At 36.5% G+C, this 24497-nt stretch overlaps 1 protein-coding gene across 2 annotated transcripts in view; it reads right to left on the bottom strand.

Moving 5' to 3' along the window:
* TTC17 (tetratricopeptide repeat domain 17) overlaps window positions 1-24497 on the bottom strand; it is a 106640-nt gene that overhangs the window by 55923 nt on the left and 26220 nt on the right. For both annotated transcript variants that reach the window (XM_031941354.1, XM_031941355.1), the window contains exons 3-15: window positions 22108-22277; window positions 20739-20850; window positions 20356-20487; window positions 18118-18227; window positions 16643-16787; window positions 15957-16096; window positions 14830-14990; window positions 12994-13106; window positions 8474-8620; window positions 4290-4405; window positions 3972-4137; window positions 818-895; window positions 468-692 (exon numbers count right to left, since the gene is read on the bottom strand). In XM_031941354.1, coding sequence (XP_031797214.1) covers window positions 468-692; window positions 818-895; window positions 3972-4137; window positions 4290-4405; window positions 8474-8620; window positions 12994-13106; window positions 14830-14990; window positions 15957-16096; window positions 16643-16787; window positions 18118-18227; window positions 20356-20487; window positions 20739-20850; window positions 22108-22277 — 1815 coding nt within the window. The remainder of the gene's footprint in view (window positions 1-467; window positions 693-817; window positions 896-3971; window positions 4138-4289; window positions 4406-8473; window positions 8621-12993; window positions 13107-14829; window positions 14991-15956; window positions 16097-16642; window positions 16788-18117; window positions 18228-20355; window positions 20488-20738; window positions 20851-22107; window positions 22278-24497) is intronic.

Below are 24497 nucleotides of genomic sequence, written 5' to 3'. Positions count from 1 at the left end.
CTGTTTGCCTCATTATCTTCATCTGCAAAATAGGCTGGAAAAGGAAATGGCAAACTACTCCAAGTATCTTCTAAATGGGGTCATGAAAAGCCAGACATGAATGAAATGCCTCCACAGCACATCTTCTCTTACGGCCAATCTTGGCTTTATATGGATAAAAACTTTAAAAGTAGTCTAGGGATTAAGGAGAAGGACACAATGTCTTGTGAGGAAAGGAGCCTCAAATGATGTAGATGTGGGCTCTGAGAGGTGGCAGTCCTCTGTCTCATCTTAACCCATCTTTAACAAACTGCATCAATGTGAGCGTCGTACATTTTAAAAAGGAAACAAATGACCATGAAAAAATACACACAAACATCCTCTGTCTGATCCATACCGCTCTTGAAAATCAGAGGCACTGCCTGCAAAAAAGCATGGAGAAGGCAGTAAACATGCTGGAAAGTTCTGAAGAAATAAAAAGTCCTCACCTCAGAGCTATTGATCGCCAAAGCCTGGAGGAGCAGCTTGCTAGCTTCGTGGTGAAGGCCGTAGTGCATCAAGAGGTTGGCTAGGTTCACAAGAGGAATGTCTTGGTGCTGAGGGGGAGCCAAATCCAAAGCTCTCTGCAAGCAGGCGATGGCAAATGTGCTGTTGCCCAGGGCTCGCCAGTAGAGTCCAGCTTCATTGAACATGAACCACAAAGGCTCATTCGGCTAAAGAAAAAAAACCAAACATATGGCCCAAAAGTTCTTATTAGTGGAAGTATAGCTGCCATGGTCTTTAAGTTCAACTTGGCTTTTGGCTGTCGTTTTCAAGTAAAAAGATAATCTTTACTCACCTTATTGATGGCGTGAAATAAGAGTGTTCCTATTTCATCCTCTGTGATAGTATAGTTATTAATACGGGAAAGCAAAATCTGAAAAGCACAAAGCTGACATTTAAAACGACAAGGAAAAAACTTTAAAGGATGTTCCTGGAGATAAAAAATGAAGCAAAGTCCCATAATGACTTGGACCACTGACTGAGAGAAGGAAGGAACCTCAGGATAGCTAGTCCAATCCTGTCATTTTATAGATGAATAAACTGAGATCCAGAGAGGCTACATTTAGTGTCACAACTGGGATGTGAAGTCAATCCCTTTGATTTCAGAATCATTATTGTTTCTACCATACCACCTCAAAGGGACAATCTACTGAAGCAGATTTCTCACAAAAGGGGAAAAGAAGGACATAATACAAAGGTCCCTGAAATCCAGAAACATGATTTCAAGTCTCACTCAGATACTTCCTAGTTCAACATGGGCAGTCATTCTCTGGACTTCACTTTACTCATCTGTAAAATGGAGATAACACTTGAACCTCTTTTTTTGGATTGTAAAGAAGTTGTGATCAATTCTGATGAACGTGACTTTTTCCAACAATGAGATGATTCAGGCCAGTTCCAGTGATCTTGTGATGAAGAGCCACATACACCCAGAGAGAGGACTGTAGGAACTAAATGTGGATCACAACATAATATTCTCACTCTTTTTGTTGTTGTTTGTTTGCATTTTGTTTTGTTACTCATTTACTTTCTTTTTTTTTTTGATTTGAATTTTTTTGTGCAGAAAGAAAATTGTATAAATGTTTATAAATATTGAATTTAATATATATTTTAACATATTTAACATATATTGGATTGCTTGCCATCTGGGGAGGAGATGGGGGGAAGGAGAAAATCTGAAACAAAGGCTAGCAAGGGTCAATGTTGTCAAATTATCCATGCATATGTTCTGAAAATAAAGCTTTATTTAAAAAAATAAAAATAAAAAATAAATTTAAAAAAATAAAGAAGTTATTTTGCAAACCCTAAAAGCACTGTGTATGTGTGTGTGTGTGTGTGTGTGTGAGAGAGAGAGAGAGAGAGAGAGAGAGAGAGAGAGAGAGAGAGAGAGAGAGAGAGAGAGAGAGAGAGAGAAAGAGAGAGAGAGAGAGAAAGAGAGAGAGAGACACACAGAGACAGAGACAGAGAGTGTGTGAGTTGTCTGGAATGTTTACAATGTTGGATCGCTGGTAATGGTAAAAGAGTTTCAGATATGGAATTTAAGGGCTCAAAATCATGGGAACTATGGCCCCCAGCTTTTCCATCTGTAGAGTGAAAAGGTAAGTTCTGATTAGCTCTACGTCTCTTCTGTTTCTAAATCTAATGTTTTTGCTGTAACACAAATATCCTAGCAGGAGCATATCTCTTTGCAGCACGGATGTTAAGGATAATACGTTGATTAAAAATGGTTGTTTTTAAGAACTCTTCTCATGAGAAATTATCAAACTGTGCAGCTAAATAAATACAACAAAGAAAAACAACATAACTGAAAATGAACATTAGGCATGGGCCCAAAGAAAAGCTATGAGAAGACACAACTCATTCCCCATCTTCTTTGCACATGGGTGCAATGAGTGTGAAAAACAATGGAGGACAGCAGACCTTATGATGCGCTTGACAGTACTGCTGAATTCTTTCTCCTTCCTTAAAAAAGGTTTTTTTTTTTTTTTTTTTTTTTGGGGGGGGGTAAGTAATAATTCCTTGGGAAGGTGAGAGAAGCAGGAAAAATTAAGAAAAAGTAGGTGATGGAAAAATATAAGATTATCAGTAAAATTTTACCAAAGAAAGAAATCATTAAGCTGATTAAGCACATCTCTGCTTTTACTGGAACCACAAAATTTCAAGACTAGAAGGGATTCGGTGATTAGTAGTCCAATCCTCTAAATCATACCCAACACATCCCAGCTTTGGCCTGAAGACCTCCAGTGAGGGAGAGCCTATTGGCTCCCAAGGTGCCCATTCTAGCATTTGACCACTTTCATTGATATTAGTGCTGATGGCAACTCTGTACAAAGTATGAATTCCCCACCTTACTTTTTAGATTTTTTTCTTTTAACACAGCATAAAATAGCATTAGCTTTGTAGGATGCCATATCACATCCATGAATCATTACAGGGTTTGTACCATATCAACAATTCCAGGACTTCTTTAAGGAACAGCTATATAACCAAACTTCCCAAATCTCAAGCTGGCAAAGTTCTGAATGCAAATCTAAGACTTAAGGTTCATTTTTGATTTATTTCAATGCTCTAGTCTGCGGCATTCTTTTGGGGTCCTCTCTCTGCTAGTTTTTCCATGCTTGTTTTATCTGCAACTCTGAATGATATCCTATCAATGCTTTGATCCATAGATGGCCTGGAAGTCAAGAAGTGGCTAATATACAAAACCGCATTCGATACCTGATATGATAAAAATATGTGAAGCTTTTTGGACCTGAGCCCATAGTCTAACAGTAATATTCTTAGTTAACATGTATCTATGATTAATATCACTTCATATCTATTATTCCTTTGCTCACTATTACCCACAGTACTTACCTTAATCATTGTTCTATAATTTGCAATTGCTTCTCTGTTGCTACATAACTCAGTTTATGTGATATCTATCTGGATGAAGGCTGCATGTAAATGGGTCTTTTCTGACTGGGCAGTGCCATGATGTTGGCCAGTCTGCCTTGTTTACTGCCCCACTTCTACCCCCTGCCATTCAGTGGTGCCCTGGTGCACAGAGCTCTCTTGACACATGACAATATTAATTATTTCTTATACCACAGGCTGTCCAGCTGATAGGGAGTCTCCTTTCATGTGACATTTTCATATGATTTAAGAGAAAGCAGTTCTGTCACTTCCCCAAACCCGGGATCTGAAGGTGCAAAAAGCTGGGAAAATGGGGACAGACATATTAATCCTACTGATGTTTGGGGCCAAAGGGAAGGAGTTTAGGAACCTACACAGGCTACAGCTTCTTGCATTTGTCGGCATTTGTAGAAACGGGCTATTTTGTCTTCCTCTCTTGACTCCCAGGGTTTGTGACCTTCTGCTTCAGGGGCTGCCTACTTAGCATTTGTCCCACCCAAAGCTCCAAGCCAGTCAGAATCAAAGCAGCTACTGCCAAACAAAGCCTGCCTTACTTGTCGTGCGTAGTCATCTGGCATCTTGAATTTCAGATCCAGATGACTGTCTAGTTCTTTGAATTCAAGATATGGAGTCTGGCTGCTTCGAAGGCCAATTGCAGAGGTGCAGTCTGGGGAATGAATCTCTCCTCCCAAAAGGCCTAAATCCAGTGCTGTTCGAGTACTGCCACAAGAAAAGGAAACAACATTTATGTCACTAGGGAAACAAATATTTCCTTCTCAAATGAAGGTTGGCAACTCAAAGCAATTGCCTGCTTGGGGTCAGATTATCAATCATGCAAAATCAAATGCTTTGACTGATCTTTCATCACTTGCCTGAATCCTCGATTTTCTGGAGGCAAGAAATATGTTGGCAGTTCATCACCAGGAGGGACTGCAGGATAACTTTCTGCACAGTCTGTTCTTTTGGGCCACAGAATATGCTGCTTGTCCTAATAAAGGAAGTTTCCCATCAGTTTGAACTAATAAAGTAACAAAAATAGAGCTAGATGAAAGAAGACGACTTTTGTGGAACCATATTAATATCACCATGTCAAACTCTTAGTTCATTCTGGGCTGACAGGCATTGTCTGAGCAGAGGTGCTGTCGGTCAAATGGATAAAGGCACACAAGCCCTTTGCCAGTTTCAAAGTACTGCGTACATAAATGACAGCTGGCATCATTAATATTTTCTGTGCTTGAAATGACCATGGGGAGAAATGCATGTTTTCTGACTGAATCATTTTTATGTTTTTGTATCTAAATTCACATTCTGTAACCCTTCCCAAACTTCTGGGAAGAAGCACAGCTAAGTACTGGGCTAAATTCATTGGCAAGATGACTAATGATACTCAGAGCTCTGCATGTAGCACTCCACTTATCCCTGCACAATGCTTCCTCCTTAGCTTTGGTAACATTGCTCCCTTGGGGTCTTTCTTCTGTATGGTCTTTGCTGTTCATCTTTGCTGGTTCATTATCCTCCTCTGGTTCTCTAGTTGTAGACATCCCCTAAGCTTCTTTACTCAGCCCTAATACACAATTCCTCTGATTTCATCCACTGCCATGGATTGAGTAGAAGAATCTGGATCTTTCTGCACTGAGTTCTTGGGGCCGAATATATACCAGCAAAGAAACCTTCTGAGCTCCAGGCCCATTGTTCTAAATCTGCCAGAATGTTCTGCTGGTAATTCAAATGCAATGCATCTAAAATGGCACTATTTATCTCTCTGTCTGAAACATATGCTCCCTACTTACTTTTCTTTGCCTGTTGATGATAATATTCTCCTTTTGGTCACTGAGGTGAAGGCAGGATTTTCCATATCCCCTTGGACTGTTGCAAATAGCCCCATAATGGTCTTTCTGACTTGTCTCTCTCTTTTCCAAGCCATGCTTTATACAACCGCAAGTTCTAACAATATCAGCCTCCCTCCCAAAGATCTTCTGTGATTCTTTTGTTAGCCTTGTTGAAGTATATTTCAGGCCCTCCATAATCTGGCTTTAATCAATCTCAGGAACTTTAATGTACATTTATCTCCTTTAAAAACTCTATATCTCTCTTCTGTCATCTTGCAGTTCCTTCTGTCTGTTTCTTGTTTCTAGTCTCCCTCTTTTGCCCAGGCTGGAAGCAGAGCTCCTACTAATAGGTCCAGTACCACTCTGATATTGACTGGCATAAGAGCTTTGAATTGCTCCATTTTCCAACTCGAGGCCCTTGCCCTTCCTTATGCAAGGCAACTCTTCCCTTCCATGTTCCTGAGGGCTCTTCATTTATAGTAATACTATACTTATTGGGGGCACCCCATCGGTTTAGCCTGGTGCAGCTCAGAACTCTTGAGCTTGAGCTTTGCCAACCCCAGTTTCCTAAGAAGCATGACAAGTAGCCCCAGTGGCTCCCTTCTTCATGTTCTATGTTTGTAGAGGTTTCCCTCAAACAACCCTCATTCTTCCCCAGTGTTAGAACACATTCTTCTTAATATCTCTGACTTAAAAACTTTACTCTTGCTAAGCTCTCTACTTTTGGTGTTCCTGTGAATTGGTCCAACCATTCTGGAAAACAATTTGAAATTATCTTCAGCGAAGTGACTGAAATAGACCTACCCAAAGACCCATCACTCAAGGAGGAAGAAGACGGAAAGGTCCCATATGTACCAAAATATTAAAGGTAACACATTTTGTAACAGCAAAGAACTTACAATAAGATAGATATTCATCAATTAGGGACTGTGGTACATAAATCTGAAAGAATGTTACACTGTATAAAACAATAACTATAAAGTATCGGGAGAAATACCCAACATTCTATATCAATATAAGTTTGAAATGGTTCATGATTTATACATAAAGGGTGATACTATAAACAAATTAGGAGAACAAGGAATAGTTTACCTCTGAGATCTGTGGAGAAGGGAGGAAATTTATGGCCAAAGAAGAGCTAGAGAGCTCGTATAAAATACAAAGTGGATAATTTTGAACATATTAAATTAAAAAGTTTTTGTACAAGCAAAACCAATGCAGCCAAGATTAGAAGAGAAGCAGAAAACTGGGGAGGGGGGAGGAGTAATTTTTATAACTAGTATTTCAGATAAAGGCCTCATTTCTAAATTAGAGAACTGAGTTAAATTTATAAGAATACAAGCCATTTCTCAAGTGATAATCAAAGGATATGAACAATTTTCAAAGAAATTAAAGCCATTTCTTGTCATATGAAAAAAAAATGCTCTAAATCACTACTGATTAGAGAAATGCAAATTAAGACAACTTTGAGGTACCACTTTACATCTCTCAGAATAGCTAAAATGACAGAAAAAGATAATGATGAATATTGGAGGGGATGTGAGAAAACTGGGATACTAATACCAGGTGGTAGAGTTATAAACTGATCTAGTCATTCTGGAAAGCAATTTGGAACTGGACTCAAAAGGTTATAAAATTGTGCACATCCTTTGATCCAGTAGTGTCTCTCCCAGGTCTATATTTCAAAAAGATTATAAAAAAGGGAAAAGGATCCACAGGTGGAAAAATATTTGTAGCAGCCTTTTTTATAGTGAGAAGGAAATGGAAACTGAATAGATGTCCATCATTTGGCGAATGGATGAATAAATTATAGTATATGAATGTAATGTAATATCATTATTCTATAAGAAACAATTAACAAACAGGATGTTTTCAGAAAGATCTGGAGAGACTTGCATGAACTGATGCTAAGTGAAATGAGCAGAACCAAGAAAACATTGTATAAAGAAAAAGAAGATTACATGATGATCGATTGTAATGAATGTGGCTCTTTTTAACAATGAGGTGATTCAGGCAAATTCTAATAGACTTGCAATGGTGAGAACCATCTGTACCCAGAGAGAGGATTATGGGGACTGAGTGTGGATCACAGTATGGTATTTTCACTTTTTTTGGTGGGTTTTTTCTTTTAAATCTTTCTCATTTTTTCCCCTTTTGAACTGATTTTTCTTGTGCAGCATGATAAAAGTGGAAATATATGTTTAAAAGAACTGCATGTGTTTAATCTATATTGGATTAAATATAGATTACTATCCTAAGGAGGGAAGAGGAAAGAAGGAAGGAGAAAAATCTGGAATGAAAGGTTCTGCAAAACTATCTTTGTATATATTTTGAAAAATAAAAAGCTATTATTTTAAAAAATGAACAAACTGATAAATTAGATTTCAAATTCTAAAATAAAAGCAATTAAAATGACAAAAATGGAGAAAGTAGGCAGAACCAGAAAAACATTGTAAATGACAATTAAAAAGAATTCTGTATAATACTGATCAAGATTAACCAAGAAGAGATGATAAAATGGACTGCCTCCTTTCCTTGCAGAGGTGAGGAACTATGGGTGAGGTATGTGACACACACTATCTGACATGAATGATATATTGACTTGGTTAGGCCAAAGTGCTTCCCCTCTCCAAATCTAAACCATAACAAAACAATACAATTTTGCCTCTTCTGGGAAGGAAAGAAGGGAGGGATATACCTACACCTCATATCAATAAGTAAAATACATCTCTTTGACCATAGATAGGAGATCATTGTATACAATATTGCATCTATATTATCAGACAGAATTGATTTTGTTGAGCTGGGTTTTTTGGTTTTGTTTTGTTTTTTACCTCTTTTAATCTATGTTACAAGAGATGGCTCATTACAAGAGATGGGGGAGGAATATATTTAGAAATGGGAAATGTGATATGAAAATCAAAAGGCATTAATTTTTAAAAATTCTCTTTCTTCCAGAACTGGAAGTACTGATTCTTCTATAGAAAGTAAATCGTCTATTTCTCCAAACACTTTCTTTAGGCCTCTGCTTTGCCATATTGGAATATATATTGAATCATACTTATTTACATATTGGATTTACTTCATCTCCATCAAGACAGTTATTATATTGGTTTTTCTTTTTAATCTTACATGGCTCTCGGAAGACTTTGCAGCTGTGTGTTTTATTGTATTGTATTGATTGTCAATAATGCTGCTTTCAGAAGACAGATTTTCTCTGTACTTACTCTATATGCATCTGATTCCATGCCCCAAACCCAGAGAACAGAGTGGGGCACAGGTGACGACTTGGAGGAATGGCTGAGATCACTCTGATTTTCATGAACATCTAAATTCACTGACATCATACTAGAAGTTGATGAATCCTCACCAAACTGGAAAATAAAATAAGAGTAAATCAAAACAGAAGAAAAATTATAGAAAGACAGGAACACTAACGCATTGTTTGCAGAGCTGTGAATTGGTTCAAACCTTCTGGAAAACAATTTGGAATTATGTAAAGAAAGTAACTAAATGTCCACACCTTTTGACTCAGAGATAATATTACAACAAATAGGCCTCAAAGATAAGCTCTATATACACCAAGATAACTATAGCCAACACTTTTCATAGTAGCAGCAAAGACCTGGAAATAAATTAAATACCCATTGATGCAGGAATGATTAAACAGGTTATAATAATGTAATAATGTATTAAATATAGCAATGGAATAAGATGCAAAAAGCATATAAAAAATGTAGAAAAGCACAAGGAGATTTATATAAAATAAGCTGATGTAAAATGAACTGAACTGAGAAAACAATACAGAAAACATGTCCTTTTCCATGTAAAGGAAAAAGACAAACAAAATAATTGAAATGGAATATTGTAAAATTGTAAAACCAAATTTTACTCAAAGAGCCATGAGAAGGCTTCTCCCAGAGGGGTCTGGAATCCTGGTATATGATGGTTTCCAATGCATTGGTTGGTTATTGAGCTGTTTTTCCTTCTCTTTGTCACTTTTATATTAAGGATATCAGTGATAATGTATTTTTAAAATCTTTATAGGTGTCTCCTTCACAAGGTGCAGAGATTTTCACAGGCCATGCCTTAAGTTTAAAAGTGATTATATTAAAGTGGATGGACATGAAAACTGCGAGAAACCAAATTCAACAAATATAGTCTTTATCTATCTATCTATCTATCTATCTAAAAGGGAATGAACAGTGCATATTGCTTCCTTCAAGACATTCCTTAGGAGTGATGCATAGAAAACAAATATAGATAAATCCTAATTAGAATCAATTTACAATCAGCCTTGCTAAAGAGGTAAGAGAAAAACAGAATACAGCTGTCCTCTTCTGTTTCCTTCCTATGACTAAGCTTATATCACATTCAGTCTCTGGCTAAATGGAAGACTTGGTGCATTATGGAAACCCGGCTGGATGATGGCTTGCTACATATGGCTGCTTTTAAAGTCTCTTCCCCATCTTGAAAGCCTAGAATTTATTCCCCATTTCACTTTTTGTTTTCATGCCTCCACGGAGCTGGGATCTCATCAATGTGAGGGTCTCTTCCATAGGCAGACTGCAATTTAGGCACACTTTCTCATCCTGTGTGACTCTTGTCCCTTTACTTCCACAGAAATACTCACCATGAAGTCTACCCAAACGCAAAGCTTCTTGCTAAAGTGTCATGAATGACTTTATGTGGATGCCAGCAGAGTCCCAGGGGTCTTCCTCTCTCTTACTTTAAGACAAACATACCTCAACTTCCAGTCTCAAATACTTCTGGGTAATGTAATGCTATCCCACTGTGAGCCCTTTTCTGGCTCTCTAACATTAATGTTTTCTGTCCTATTCTGCACTGACAACCTGTATTGGTCGGTACATATCAAAAGATGCATGCTTTGTAGACTTAATTCACCTCAACTTTAATTCTTCAGAGACTGTTATTACGCACAGCCATACACCCTCCTGAGAAGAATATTCTTACAAAAGCTGAGCCTTTGTTCCATGGAGGAACTGGGGATCGTTAGGAGCAATCTAAAATGTCCTCAAGGCAACACAGCCTGCTCTCCTTCGCCTGTGTGATTAGATTCAACTTATAGGTAGTACCTAGGATTGCTGCACAGTTTGCCCATCCAATTGCATATTATAGTCTAACTAACAGGTATTCTTCATTCACTTGATTTTTCTGTGTGCATAGCTTAGCTAAAATCTTTTGAATGATTATGGATCTCATTTAAGATGCCATGCAGGATTTCAGAATCTAATTCAGTCAACAGAATTTTATTCACAAATAAGATATTGATACACTGTGACATATTTAACTTGTATAGGACAGCTTGCCATCTGGGGGAGGGGGTAAAGGGAGGGCGGGGAAAAGTTGGAACAGAAGTGAGTGCAAGGGATAATGTTGTTAAAAAATTACCCAGGCATGGTCTCTGTCAATAAAGTTATAAAAACAAAACAAAACACAAACAAGATATTGAGAGTCCTCATCGTCTACAGAAAATCCTTGTTCCATTTATCCTCTATGCTGGTCATCCTCTGTGAATGAGGAAAACACTTATGTTTTCCTTGGTTAATATCAATATCCAGAGGATCAAAGTTTTTATCTTTCAAGGAATACTGTATGATTCCAACACTTTCATGGGAGATATGATACTGGAGAAAAGCCTGAGAACATTCTTTAGATCTTCTGGATGATGTGCTTTTTTTTTATAGTCCACAGTATCTGGGATTGCTTACCTTTGAGTAAAAGGTATGATTTGCTATAGAATAACTTAGTTATAACTCTTCTCACACTTTCACAAGTATACATTCCATATATGTAGAGATGGATTATTGTGTATCTTAGCTCTATCTTCCCTCATCTTTTCCCAAAATAGTAAGATCCAAGATAGTTTCCAAACCTTTGAGTTTTCTTTTCATTTACACAGTTTGAAAAACAATTCCTTGACCTACTCACAACTACATAGCTTCCAGCACAGAACCCCTGTGCATATGTGGTCTAGTCCAATTGTTCCTTTCAATTTTTTTTTTCCCTAAGTGCAATTTCTACTTGCTTATGTAACACACACTGTGATGGTAGGAGTCTAAATATGGCAAATGCACTGCCAGCAAAAAAGAATTCAGTACAGAAATTTTGGCAGATCTTTTCCATTTTCCTTGTTTCTTTTAGTTCCAGTCTTAAAAGTGTCTTCAGGAATATTTCCTAATTGTCTCTCACCAATCTTTCTGAAAACTTGCTTTCTCCTTCACTGCTTTTCACTGTCTTTGGGCTGATGATCCTCACCCGTCTATGGTGATCTTCTCCTGTCTACCCCAGGATTTCACATGTTCTAAACGAACTACATGTTCTAAGTCAGCATTGCCCTTCACCATTATCTCTCTATTGTGATAATTGATTTGTATTAATTAAACTTCCTTAAGAAATGGTGATAATTTTGGCCAATGTCAATTTATCCACTGCCCATATCTTTGCTTCAATAACTTGTTTAAATAGGTCAGATTACACAGAGTTGCCTCAGGGCTCTATATCTTCTTATATATGTTTAGTAGCCACTGAGTCTAATCTCTAATGTCAATGGTATTACAGCACAAAGATCCCAAATTCAAAAATGACATTCAATGCTTTCTTGTCTATTAAAATAAATCCAATTTAATTTTTTGTGCTTGCCATGTCTAGCTTCTGTTGACTTACTTTATGGAGAAAGCATTTATCATATACACTTGATACTTTGGCATATATTTCACAAGCCCTTGGCAATGACAGTTTTCATTCTTGACTCACATTAAAAAATTTACATATATATTTTCTTCTCTACCTTGCTCTAGAACCACTTTAACATTGAAGACATTGAGTTTTAAAGTACATGTTGATTTAATTTGAAGTCTAATTGAATTCTTCATGAAATTTTTTGAATTCCTTGTGTCTCTAACAGATGTTAGACCATAAGCTATACTGATTTTCATAGTGACCTTATTAAAATGCTCATTGCTACCACTTCAACATGAAATAATTGAATGCCACTGGAAATTAGTTCTGCTGCTGGACACATGACAAAATGAACTTCTCCAACTTTTTTATTTGCCTTTCTAAAGAGAAACTTCTACTTCTAATCAGTTATAATTTCCTTCTTCTGTAGTATGACTTAACTAGATTCTATTTCTTCAATTAATGAGGTTGTAAATTACAAGAGGCAGAGAATTTCTCATACTTTTCTGTACATCTTTTGGGAGCAAAGACAATGTCTTACATACAGGAGATGTTGGATGAATGTTGACTTTTGTTGGTAATGGTTTTGTTGGCTTTTGGGGCTGCAACAACAGGCTGATGAATTCAGAAAATAGACTTGATGAAAGCTAATTCCATTTCCAAGTTTGTAATTGATAATTTGCCAGATTAAGAAAAAAAGATGGGGGCTTTACTTAAAAAAAACAAAAAAAAACTGCAACAAATTCCCACTTAGTGCTCATAACAAAGGAGACAAGGATGAAATGAAGAATGAAGCTGATCATGTGAAAGTATTTCTGTATAGAATTTGCAGGCTGCAAAGAGTAACATGGGTCATGAAGGTCCAACAATATTTGGTGTTAAAAATCATAACAAATAATCAAAATCTGCTGAAGAGTTTACTAAAGTAGCTCTAAACTTTGGAGATGAAATACATTCCAATTGAGCTATAAGGAAAGCATGAAAGGGAAGGTGCGCTCAAATTCAGGAAGCTCAGAAGTAGTGAAGAGACTGAGAAGGAACACACCTGAACATAGTCTACATTTTCAAAGATATCTCCACGGTGGTAGCGGACAGGTTGGTCCCACTGGCAATGTAAGCTATGCTGCTGGTTGCCCAGACGACATATCTGATGATTCCCTGGGAGGGGAAAGTAAGGCCACAAATGAAAAAAATGTCAACAACAGAGAAAATGTTCTTAGTTGGGAGGAAGTTAACTGTTCTGGGTTCAGTGTCTTCACTTGAAAAATAGGAGATTTGCTCCAGATAATCCCTGACAGCCCTAAAACCTCATGATTCCACGACAATAAGAGACCGGATATTTCATTGCCTGGCAGTTCCTTTACATACATACATACATACATGTTACATACAAATAATCTTAAAAAGCAAAATCTGCACTCTGAAATACCTAGATTCAAACCACGAGTGTATATTTAACTATGAATTATAATATCAATGATTTAACATCTACATGACACTTTGTAAAGCACTCTCATGTGATCTTCACTATAATCCTATACATCAGATACTATTTTTGTCCTCTTTTTGCAGCTGAGGAAAGTGAGTCTGAGAAGACATTAAAGGGTCATACAATAAGTAAAAATCTCAAGTAGAATTTGAATTCAGGTTCCCAACCAGCTGCTTTAAATTAAGCATTAAATACCCTGGAGTCATTTTCCTTTTGGCCAATTGTCTATAATCCAGGATGTCAAAGAAAAAAAAAGAATTATTGGCAATATTGTGTGGTTAGATACACATCTGCAGTAACTAAGATAGTTTGCAGTTCAAGATACTTCTGAAGGGAAAGGAAAATGAAGGCAGGTTTAGGATTTTCCGCACAATCCAATCAATCTCTACAATTTTTATTTTGTGCTTTCTATGTGATGGACACTGTGCATGGCCTGGAGGGTACAAAGTGAAAAATGAAACAGAAGCTGCTCTTATGGAGCATACAGTCTATTGAGGGAGACCACATATGCATTTATAAGGCTATAAACATAGACACAAAATAGATACAAGGCAAATCTTTTTTTTTTTTTTTTTGGGGGGGGGAGGTCCAGAGTTTGTGGAACCACTAGGAATTGGGGAGAATCAAGAAGTAGGAGGTACCACTTGAGGGAGGAGGTTCTGAGAGAAACCATAGATGCTAAGTGGCAAGGATGAGAAGGAAATGTAGACTAGGCTTTGGGAAAAGTCTATTAAAAAAACAGACACAGACAATGGGGAGCAACATGTAAGAAATAGTTAGAAAGTGTGGCTGGGCCACAGACTGTCTAACAGGGCTGGAAGGGTGGTTAGTGCTAGCCTGTAAACAGAAGAGTTAACAATTTGATCCTGGAGGAAACAGGTAGTTGAGTGACTCTGCCTGATCTGTGCTTCTGGATAATCATTTGGACAACTGTAAAAAGGACAGACTGGAGTAGGGAGAACTTTGAGACAAGGAAACCAACAGGAATTCTCAATTACTCTGAGGTACTGAGGAAGCAGATTTGGGACTGTAGGTTTCACTAGCACCTTCGGGGATGAAGACCCTTGGATAAACTTAGGCTAAAAAGTACCCTCTGGCCTGGAGAGGCAAGACCAGAGAATAGATCCAAGTGGTCTTGGGTCAATAATATTCCAGTTTTGTTGGAGGAGTACTCCTTTGACTTTGCTATATGGCATAGAGCACCTCCTCCAAGGGGACCCAGAGTCATAACATCAGCTTCCAATAGACAAAGGTTTTTATCTTAACATAAATCAAAAAAAGGAAGATGGAAGTTTCCTAAAATCTTCATTGGGAGGCATCTGGTAACAATCCTGTAGGAGCTGGTTCCAAAGTCAAATCTAGTTTGAGTGATCATATCTAATCAAAGCTTACCTAACTGGGCCTCTTTTGCTATCTGAGTCTCATGGATGATGTTCCTTAAGATTTGTTCTTCCTGAATCAGCTTGTGCTTCTCCAGGATTTCTTGCTGCCTCAGGTAGTGGTCATGTTGCTTCTGGTACTCTTTGAGCTCATTCAAGGTGCGCTGGAGAGATCTTGAAAAGTTTTTACACCAGGAAAAAGTTACAGAGCTTTATAAAGTAGTTTTCTGCCCAATGCTTCTCTCAATTCTCCTCCAATTAAATGTCAATTGTTCCCAGTTCTCAAAAACATTCATTGACTTTTTAAAATTGTGATTTGAAACTGTAACTTTTATGTTGAAATGACTATGATAATAGACAACTAAAAGCCCAGCTATTCTTTGCACAGAACTGACGCAGGCTGAAGACATATACAATGTCTAAATACATGGGATTTGCTGGGTTTCTGAGACATTCTAAATAATACATAATAATGCAGACCTGTAAATCATGTCTCAGTAGGCCAAATGTACATAAATTATCTTTGAGAGACTGTGACATTGTTAGTTTTCTGCCTAAGCCTCTGCTGTTTTGATTTACATGTTACAAGAATGCACTTTGAAGAGGCTTGGTCTTGTGAAAAAGAAGGGAAGTTCTGACCAGGAATGCGATCAGGAAATGTACTGGAAGCTACTTGAAGCTTGCTCATACAGTTGAATTACCCCATCTTTTCTCCAATCTACTTTCTGCAGAGGCCTCCCAAGGTTTAATGGAAATCAAATTCTTAAATCAAATTAACAAATATGACTGAGAAGCATCATGGTCAGTCTACACTAGATCCACAGTTCACCTATGGGCCTTGTGTTGCTCTTTAGTGCTCATATACAGCCCAGAGGAAATATAATTTCATGAATCCGGACATAAAAAACACAAAATTCTACTATAACACCATTTGTTAAAACAGAAGTTTAGATAGTCAAGCAACATCTCCCCAAACAATTTTATATAAAAGAAATGACAATTACATCTGGAGTCTGGGGGAAAGGAAATAAGAGGAAAGAAAAAAAAAAAAAAACAACTCATTTCCAAATGACATCAATATACATTAGTCTTATTACCCTTGTATATTCCTGATTTAGCATTTCTGTTGTTCCAAGTTACCTATGCTGAGCCTCTAATTTCTGCTCAAGTTTCTGCTGACATAGGACAGCATGCTTCCGCTTTATAGCTTGTTCAAACCCAGGTTTGGCCTGCAAAGCATGATCGTAACAGAGTACAGAGTGATTGTATTCCCCAAGCATCTAAAAAGCAAGAAAACACACACACACACACAGGAAAAAACAAACAAACAAACAAACAAACCAGAAAACTTAGATTAGACATGGCCCAATTTATCCAAAGCTCAAATGATTAATTAAAAATGTCTATAATTTGTGAAAATCACTGTACTGATGAGTAACTAGTCTCTTCAACTTAAAGTTATGATGGTTCACTGGTAGGTCAACTGGAAGATACTATTCTAAGAGATGTGATTTTAAGCTAACCATTTTTTTTTTTTTTTTTTTTTTGCGGGAGTCAAGGGGTTGGGCAGGAGGGAGGTAAAAGAGAATAGAATCTAATCCACTTAATTTATAATACTTTAATATGTTGAGCATTTGAAAAGAACAACCTTTTTATTCCTCTCCCCTCTGTGAGTGTGTGTGTGTGTATGTGTGTGTGTATGAGTGAGTGTCAAGGGTGGAGGGACAGTAGTGTGAAAAAGAATTAGGGAGAGAGATGACATAGCGCTAGAAGAAAAGGAAATAACTGCCTTTCTTGTTTTTCATGAATTAAAAAGTTGTATTTACTGCATAGATATTCCCCAAAGTGTAATAGCTGGTAAAGAAGTCACTCTCGTCCAGAGCTGCATGCACCACGATAGCAGCATCCGCAGAAAAGTGGGCCCTATGTAAAACATTTGCCAGGTTCACCAAAGCAACATCTTTATTGTGCCTGAAAGAGAAGAAACAGATGGTATGAGGGTAAGGTAGACCTCATTTTAATGAGAGACGTGGAAAACAAACCAACCAACCAATCAGACCATTTTCTGTAGACAGAGTCTCTTTAAGAATTCAAACTATAAACCAGCCAGAGACATTAGCAAAGACTGATACTAATGATGACATTGGCTCAAACTGATTTTGTATTTTATAATACAAATTGCTCCTTCACTTGCCCCTACCAGCCTTGTGAAGTACACAACACAGATGTCATTGGGCATGTCCCACTCCAGTCTCATACAATGCTGGGTTTCAGAGAAGCTCAATGATATGGCCTGATAGCCAGCAAAGGACAGAATCAGGACTTAAGCCTCCACAATATTCCTAGATGTGTCTTGTTAAAGCTCAGAAATGTCACTCAACAGCATTTAGGTTGGCAGTATACAGTGAAACAGATTAGGTCTGGATTATTGCGTTGGTTGGGTTATTTCCAACGAAAAGTAGAGTTTTTAATAGGAAAACTCTAGTGTTTTAGTAGGGGGAAAAAGTCTTCCTCCCTCTGAACTGAAAATAACTCTACTCTTTAAAAGAGAGCAAGGTTACTTTAGATTAGGATATTCATATGATACTGTAATTTTTTTCCTGATAATTATTACAAAAACTCAAGCCAGATTTTGAATTTCTGTTGTCAATGATGTAAAAGAAGAGGCTTCATCCTGACACTATGTTTATTTCCCAGGCTAAAGCAGGAACCCAGAGAATAAACTTGTTCCGGGATCATTTTTATAATTACACAGACAAGTTAATAAAGGGAGGGTTATGATCTTTTACATGATTTCTGAGTTTCAAACTTTAGCAACACCATCAATGGCTTTAGTTTCCTAGATTAGAAGCTCCTCAAAGCAGGGACAAGAGCTTATTCACCTCTGTATCTCCCCTAGAACCTGGTACTTTGCATTTAGCAAGGATTTAAGTTTGCTGAAGGGAATGGTACAAAATTCAGAATCATCCACCATGAGGTGTCGTCACATTCTATAGTTAAAAAAAAATGTGCTATGGATTACCTGCTTGAGGAGAAATTAAACTTGATAGCCTGATCATGATTTCCCCAGGATGGCTGCCAGGACCCCTGGATGGACAAAGTTTAGTCTAAGGAGACAGATTCTGCACTGTGTACATCTTTCCTTTGGAAATCAAAAGGGGGTGTTTGCATATCATTTTGAACTTTCCATCGTGTATTTCTGCTCAATTAAATACCATGGAGGGATCCTTCCTTGTGATTTCTAATATATTGTTTCTTTACTGGTCTTGATTAACAGGGAAGCAGAAGGGATGCAAATTACCTGGAAGAAAAGTGGAGCGCTCGCATAGCACATTCCACTACCTGATAGGGCACGTTCTTTATTCGCCAGTAGAAAGAGGCCAGGTTATAAAGTACCCAGGAAGAAGAGTTCTAGAATGCAAATAATTGACACTAAAGTTAAGGCATATAGCAAGACACAGTTTTCAGTTTACAACAGTCTAAACCAGTGCCCTCGACATAAAGGGGCTTATGAAGTCCCATGCAAGGCAAGCTAGCCAAGGCAGACAATAGGAAGATTAATTAAACACTGTGTGCCATAAAAATATAGTAGACAACATATATGGATGAGATCTGTCAAGAAACACTCCTGATTGCTAGAAGGGTGGGTGAATGTTATGGAATCAAACAAGTGAAATTTGTGAGTTATATTGAACTCGAAGTAAGATGTGTATCAATAAGGGTTTCACCAAAACATGGTGTGTAATCTATGCCCGACTATATAGGAATGGAATGGAAGCTTTTCGAGGGCAGAACTATCTCATATTTGCCTTTGTTAACAACAGTGATTAGCAAAGTCCTTAACACAGATTTAGGGGTTTAAGAAATACATACAGACTTAAATTTTCAGTTATAGAAGAAATTTCATCAGAGGTATGTTTAGAGTCTAATTCAAACCTCATGGCTCTCTTAAAATATATCTTTGAAGCTTTGCGAGAGAAGCAGTATTTTAGCAGAATTAAGCTGGTTCACAAAAGCTCATCAAAAGCCAGCTGGCTTTTCCGATTTTAGAACACCAACCATTTGAGATTCATAACACTGAACGATGAAAGTCTAATGGATTTGTTGTCTTAATAAATCTATATACAGAGACACAGAGTATTCTTTACTCTTAACTCTTACTTTACTCTTAACAAAGGGATATGCGTGGTTTGATAAAGATTAAAGATTTTTTGTCAAGAGAAATTACATTTATACAGCTGTTTTAGTTTTGTCCCTAGCCTCTTTATCAATGGCCTTAAGGAGTTTTCCTCCAAATCAATAAAACTGTGAGTTCATAGAACACATTTGATTTTTATCTAATTCTTATCCCACAAAATAGAAGAAAAGTAATATAAGTAAATATAAAGTAATATAAGTTTAATAATGTAAAGTCCCATATTCGTGTTCAAAATACTCAGATCTCTCTCTGAATTATTGTATTGGTCCAGATAGGCAAAAAACATAATTCTGAGACTAAAAAGGTAATTTTTAAAAAAAAAAATTCTAAAAATGTATCATTTTGCTGATAGATTTTCCAACAGTTTCTTTCAAAATGTGTTAATGTTATAATGACAAACCTGATATGTATGGGTATCACTTGTTTAAAGAAATGTAACCAGTTTCATTTCATATTAAAAGTTTTTCAGACATTTGACAACTGATATGCTTTGGACCCAGACTAATTCTTTTGGTCTTGGGGTTATGTCCTTATGCTACTTTGCAAGGCTAATCTAAATAGTCCACTCAGCTATACACATGCAATCATCTCAGAAATATTTTCAATTCTGGGCCAATTTCCCCTCATTACCCATCACATTCCTGGGCTCCTGCCAAACCTGGTGTGTTTCCATGGAATGCAAATGAATTTTAACATTAGCTAAAGAAAAACAGAATTAGGAAGTTAAATTCTTTTACAAAAGCAATCATATAATACATTTGAAAGTCAAATAAAATTTCTTTTTGCCCTTCTATATTAATGAATTTTATCAAATATTTATGCTTTCCTGAATGCTACCTATAAATAACTAAGACCTATTTTACTTTTCTCTTTTGCAGTAGTTCTCACACACAAAAACCAGGAGGAATTTGTATTTATGGAGTTTGTTCTATTTCAGGATATTCTTGTTCCTACATCCTATGTGCAGGAATATGAAAAATTGAATTTTTGAAATGAAAATTCTTTTGTCTTTCTAACTGAAGATAAAAATCTAATCTATAAGTCATATTACTAACTGCAATAAAATTTTGCTTTATGGGTATCAATTTAAGAAATTCAAAAGAACCTTTCTTCGCTTTCCCAATGCCATCTGTGTTAAACAAAATCTGCACTATCAAAACTTTCTACCCCTGGTATTTAATTAATCATATGCTCAATATCTACACAAGCAACATTAACAATTATCCTATTTATACAAATGGAAGTGAAATAATACCAACTTCAGAAGAGAAAATGTTGAAAGGTAATTGGGCAAAAGGGATAGTCATTTGGGGGCTGCAATAATTGGGTGGGAACTCGCACCTTCATTAGCCCTTCATGGATGCGGTGACCTATGTCTTCTATACTCCTTCCTAATCGTCTGGATAAGTAAGTGAAGATTGGATCCTCTTTAGGCAATAGAGGTGCAGAAAGATTAACTCTTTCTTGTACACCCTGTAAGAAAGGAAGGGAAAGGATTACAAAATACATTAAAAAAAAAAAAAAAAAAAAAAACAGAAAGCAATTTAAAAGCTCTGACTTGTTAAAAACTAGTATATGTGATAGAAGTAATTTAAAAAACAGGAAAGTTATATAAAATTGTTTTGGAAGTAGAAAAAATGAAATCTGAAATCTGATCCTTTTAATACAAGGAATGGGCCTTTTTTATGAACATTAGACAGAAAAACTTGTCATTTTCTACTTACTCGTAAGTGCTGAAAAGCATGTATGCTATATGGAAGCTCTAGAATTTTTGTACAATCTGGTTTCTTAAGATCTGGAGGAACAGGAGATTCTGTATCTATATAGTCTTCAGGGCTGGAATAAAAAAGCATGTGTCAGGTGATCTGAAAAGCGCTTCTCAAACACACACTCAAGGAGCTTTGTTAGCTGACCTTTATCCTTAGTTAAGTTACAACCTTACAACATTTCAACCTCTTATCAGTATGTTCACATTCACGTCTTTTTAACAACACAGCTGTTCTTAGGCTCACAGACTGAAAGTTTAAAATAAAGATGATGCGCTAAGGATGGCAAAAAATAATATCTGAAGTAAAGAACACCAGCAACAGTTTTTGGGAATGTTTATTGGCTAAACTTAACTTATCCTTTTTATATGAGCATTACTGAGAGAAAAATCCAACAAGATCTAATGGCTAAAATTATAGTTTACCTTTTGGAGAAATGCTTGTTTTATTTGATGATAAGCTTTATTGATATGTTTCATTTTAATATCCCAGTTGCTTGTGCATATCCACCACATACTACAATTCTTCCCTACTCTTAAGCTAAAATAGTCTGCCTCTAATGGTAAAGTGAAAAGATATATGTCCTCAACATCAAGATCGACCCCAAATGCCACAGGCACTCAATAATACTAGTGGATACTAGTAAGGACAATAGAAATAGTGGTACTTCAGTTGGATTTCATATAAATTAACTGCACTGGTATTATTTTGAAGTCTAAATTAAATTCTGACTGGCCCCAAAGGTAAAAGCAAAACTGATGATTTGAACCTAGTCAGCCAAAAAAATCTTCCATGTCAACTAAAACAAAATTGAGGCTCTTCAACCTGGGACTGTGAATTTAAAAAATAAATTTTTGATAGCCATTTTCATAATTGGTTTCCTCTATACATGTACATATTTTATAAGCATTTAAAAACATAATTTTGTGAAGAGGTTCATGGGTTTCCGCAGACTGTCTGTTAAAGAATTCGTGACAGAAAAATGGGTTAAGAGCTCTTACTTTAGATGGATAGCTCCAACTTAGGAGAAACTGTCCCTTTAGGCTTTGGGCAAATCATCACACTACTTGAGGAGAAAAACCAACCAAGAATAGAGATAAGGGAAGGTCACTTAGCATTAGGGTACATGTGTAAGAAACCAGTCTGGCCCAATTACACTATCATGGAAATCTGTGATATAATGTGCTACTTTTAGATTTTTGAAATTTCAGTGAGAGCAAACATCTGTGACTTAAATAAGGCTTTGATTTCTAATGAAACTGATTTTTAGAGAAAGAATGTTTATCTTTTGACATTCACCCTCCAAGCTGGATGGGTAACTCGTTACCTGACATCTTTGCTCTCTAAGGTGATATATGTGCCGTCATAGAGGTCTAGATCCCCAAGAGGCACCTTGGCTTTTATGCAGTCTGGATCTTCTTTATTATGTCTTTGCTCCAGGCCGGTATCTCTGTCCTCATTCTCTTCTATATGAATTTTTTGAGCTACTAATTGCTTCTGTTGAAATGAAATGAAAATAGAAATGGAATATATTCAGTTGGTACACCACCAGCACAGTACAATGGACCAAAATGAAAAGGTAGCATTTTTACTTACCACTTTTGCTTGGCGAATGCTATTGTTTTTGAATGCACTGACTTACAATGATTTCCTCAGGCAAGCATATGCCATGATTGGTCCTATTCTCTGACTGCTAAATCAATAACAAATTCTAAAAAATGGTGGGGGAGAGTGGCAACAATATGTAAAATATGTACACATAGTCATAGGGCAGGTGCACATGCAAGTAGATGTGCATGTGTACGTACATACATATTAACCTCCCCAACCCCACTTTTATGACAGATTCTGAAGTAGTAGAATTTTACTAAAGGCCCTATGCTCAAGGACAAGATAAATAAACCAGATGAAAGTGATCTTTATTCAAGACAAAAAAAAAAATTAAGAAGTCCATAAATACAAACAAAACAGATTTAAAAAATGAATATTATCACATGCTTTATAATGGATGGCAGCAACAAATAAATAGCTATGGAAAGGAAGTCTTTATTTCAGAGAAGGGCCAGAAATGTTTATTCTTTGTGCACAGAAAAAGTCCTAAAACAAAAATCTTTTCCCCCTGAGAAATGAAAAAGTATTTATGGTTTGGTTTATGATCAATATATATGATGGTAATATAATCAAATCAGAGCTTCTGCTCTTAAAATCATGTACTTCATAAAAATCAATGAGATAATGTCCAGAGATCTCAATTCTGAATCTTGGGCTTCTGCTCCACCTCTTTGGGTTTGGGACATCGTTTATAGTTCCAAAATGCAATTCTACTCCAGTTCTCACCATAGATTGGCTTCCTTTTAAAGTTTTTTTCTCTACTTTAGAGAAAAGGTCCCTATCTTAGAGTTTGGAATCCATTTCCTCTGTCAAGGGCCCCATCCTCCTTCCTACACTGGAAAGCTTGGGGTCATCCTTGACTCCTCCTACTAACCCCAGATTCAATCTTGTTATTGATAACTCCACAACATCTCTAATATACATTTCTTTCTCTACACTCACATAGCTGTTATCCTAGGATAGATCTTCAACATCTCTCACCTAGACTACTGCAATAATCTTTTAAATGGTCTCCTGCCTCAAGTCTCTTATTTCTCTAATCCAACATCATCTCCCTAAAGCATAGACATGACATGTCCAATCCTCCCCACTCCAACACAATATTACCACAAAGATTCCACGGATAGTTTTGTAGTTAAAGCCCTTCCCATTTCAGAGTCATTTCCACCTACTCCGCAAAGATCTTGAACCATACCTAGTTATTTACATTAAATATTAACAAAGGAAATCCTTGGAGGAAAGGACAGTGTTTTTCCTTTCCTTTGTGATTCTAGCACTTATCAGAGAGCCTGGCAAATAGTAAACTCTTAATATTCCTGTTGTCTGACCCTGTTTTTTCCAAAATAGGATGTTTACCAGAAAACTTATTTGAAATAATCTGATGTTGTACTGTTACTATGAAATAAAACCTTATAGAAAATATCAGTTTCAGAAAATTAACCCCAAAGTTAGCTAAAAAAAGGAGATATAAATAGATCTTAAAAAAGCATACTACAGATTTTTGCCAGAAGCAATAAATTTTGCATTTTCAGGATGCAAAATATTTTACCAAAGAATACCATTTACTTCAAAACAGATCTTCATAATCGATAAGACCTTAGTTTGGTATTTTAGAATTTAAAATGAGTAATCTCTTTTATTTTGAAACTACCTTTTTTCCCAAAGAAATCTTTATTAAGCATTTTCTCACTAAACCAAATGCCACCCTGGTGAGGTACAAAGGTTGCAAACACGTGGACATACCTGATATCAATGGAGAAATTCAAACGTGGAGAGAATAAATGACCTCCAAAGGTTACACCAGGTTATAGTGAGTCACTGAGTGAGTCAGGTGCAAAACCTAGGTTTCCTAACCATGGATTATGACAACATGCTGTTTTCACTAATTCTCAGATTGGGCTTTCTATTATTAAATTAGCTCCCTTTTTCCTTCTTTCCTCCCACCTTTTCACCTTTGTTTATAGCAAGATCTAAACCTGGAGACCATGAACTTAGTTTTTTTATAACTATATTTCATACATATTTTAGTATATACTTGGTTTCTTTTGTAATCCTATGCATTATATTTTATGTATTTAAAAATAATATTCTGGGCAGGTACTGAGA

The sequence above is a fragment of the Sarcophilus harrisii genome, chromosome 6, assembly GCF_902635505.1.
Source record: "Sarcophilus harrisii chromosome 6, mSarHar1.11, whole genome shotgun sequence".
NCBI lineage: Eukaryota > Metazoa > Chordata > Mammalia > Dasyuromorphia > Dasyuridae > Sarcophilus > Sarcophilus harrisii.
Note: the sequence above shows the minus strand (reverse complement) of the source record. Positions and strands in the feature narration are given on the sequence as shown.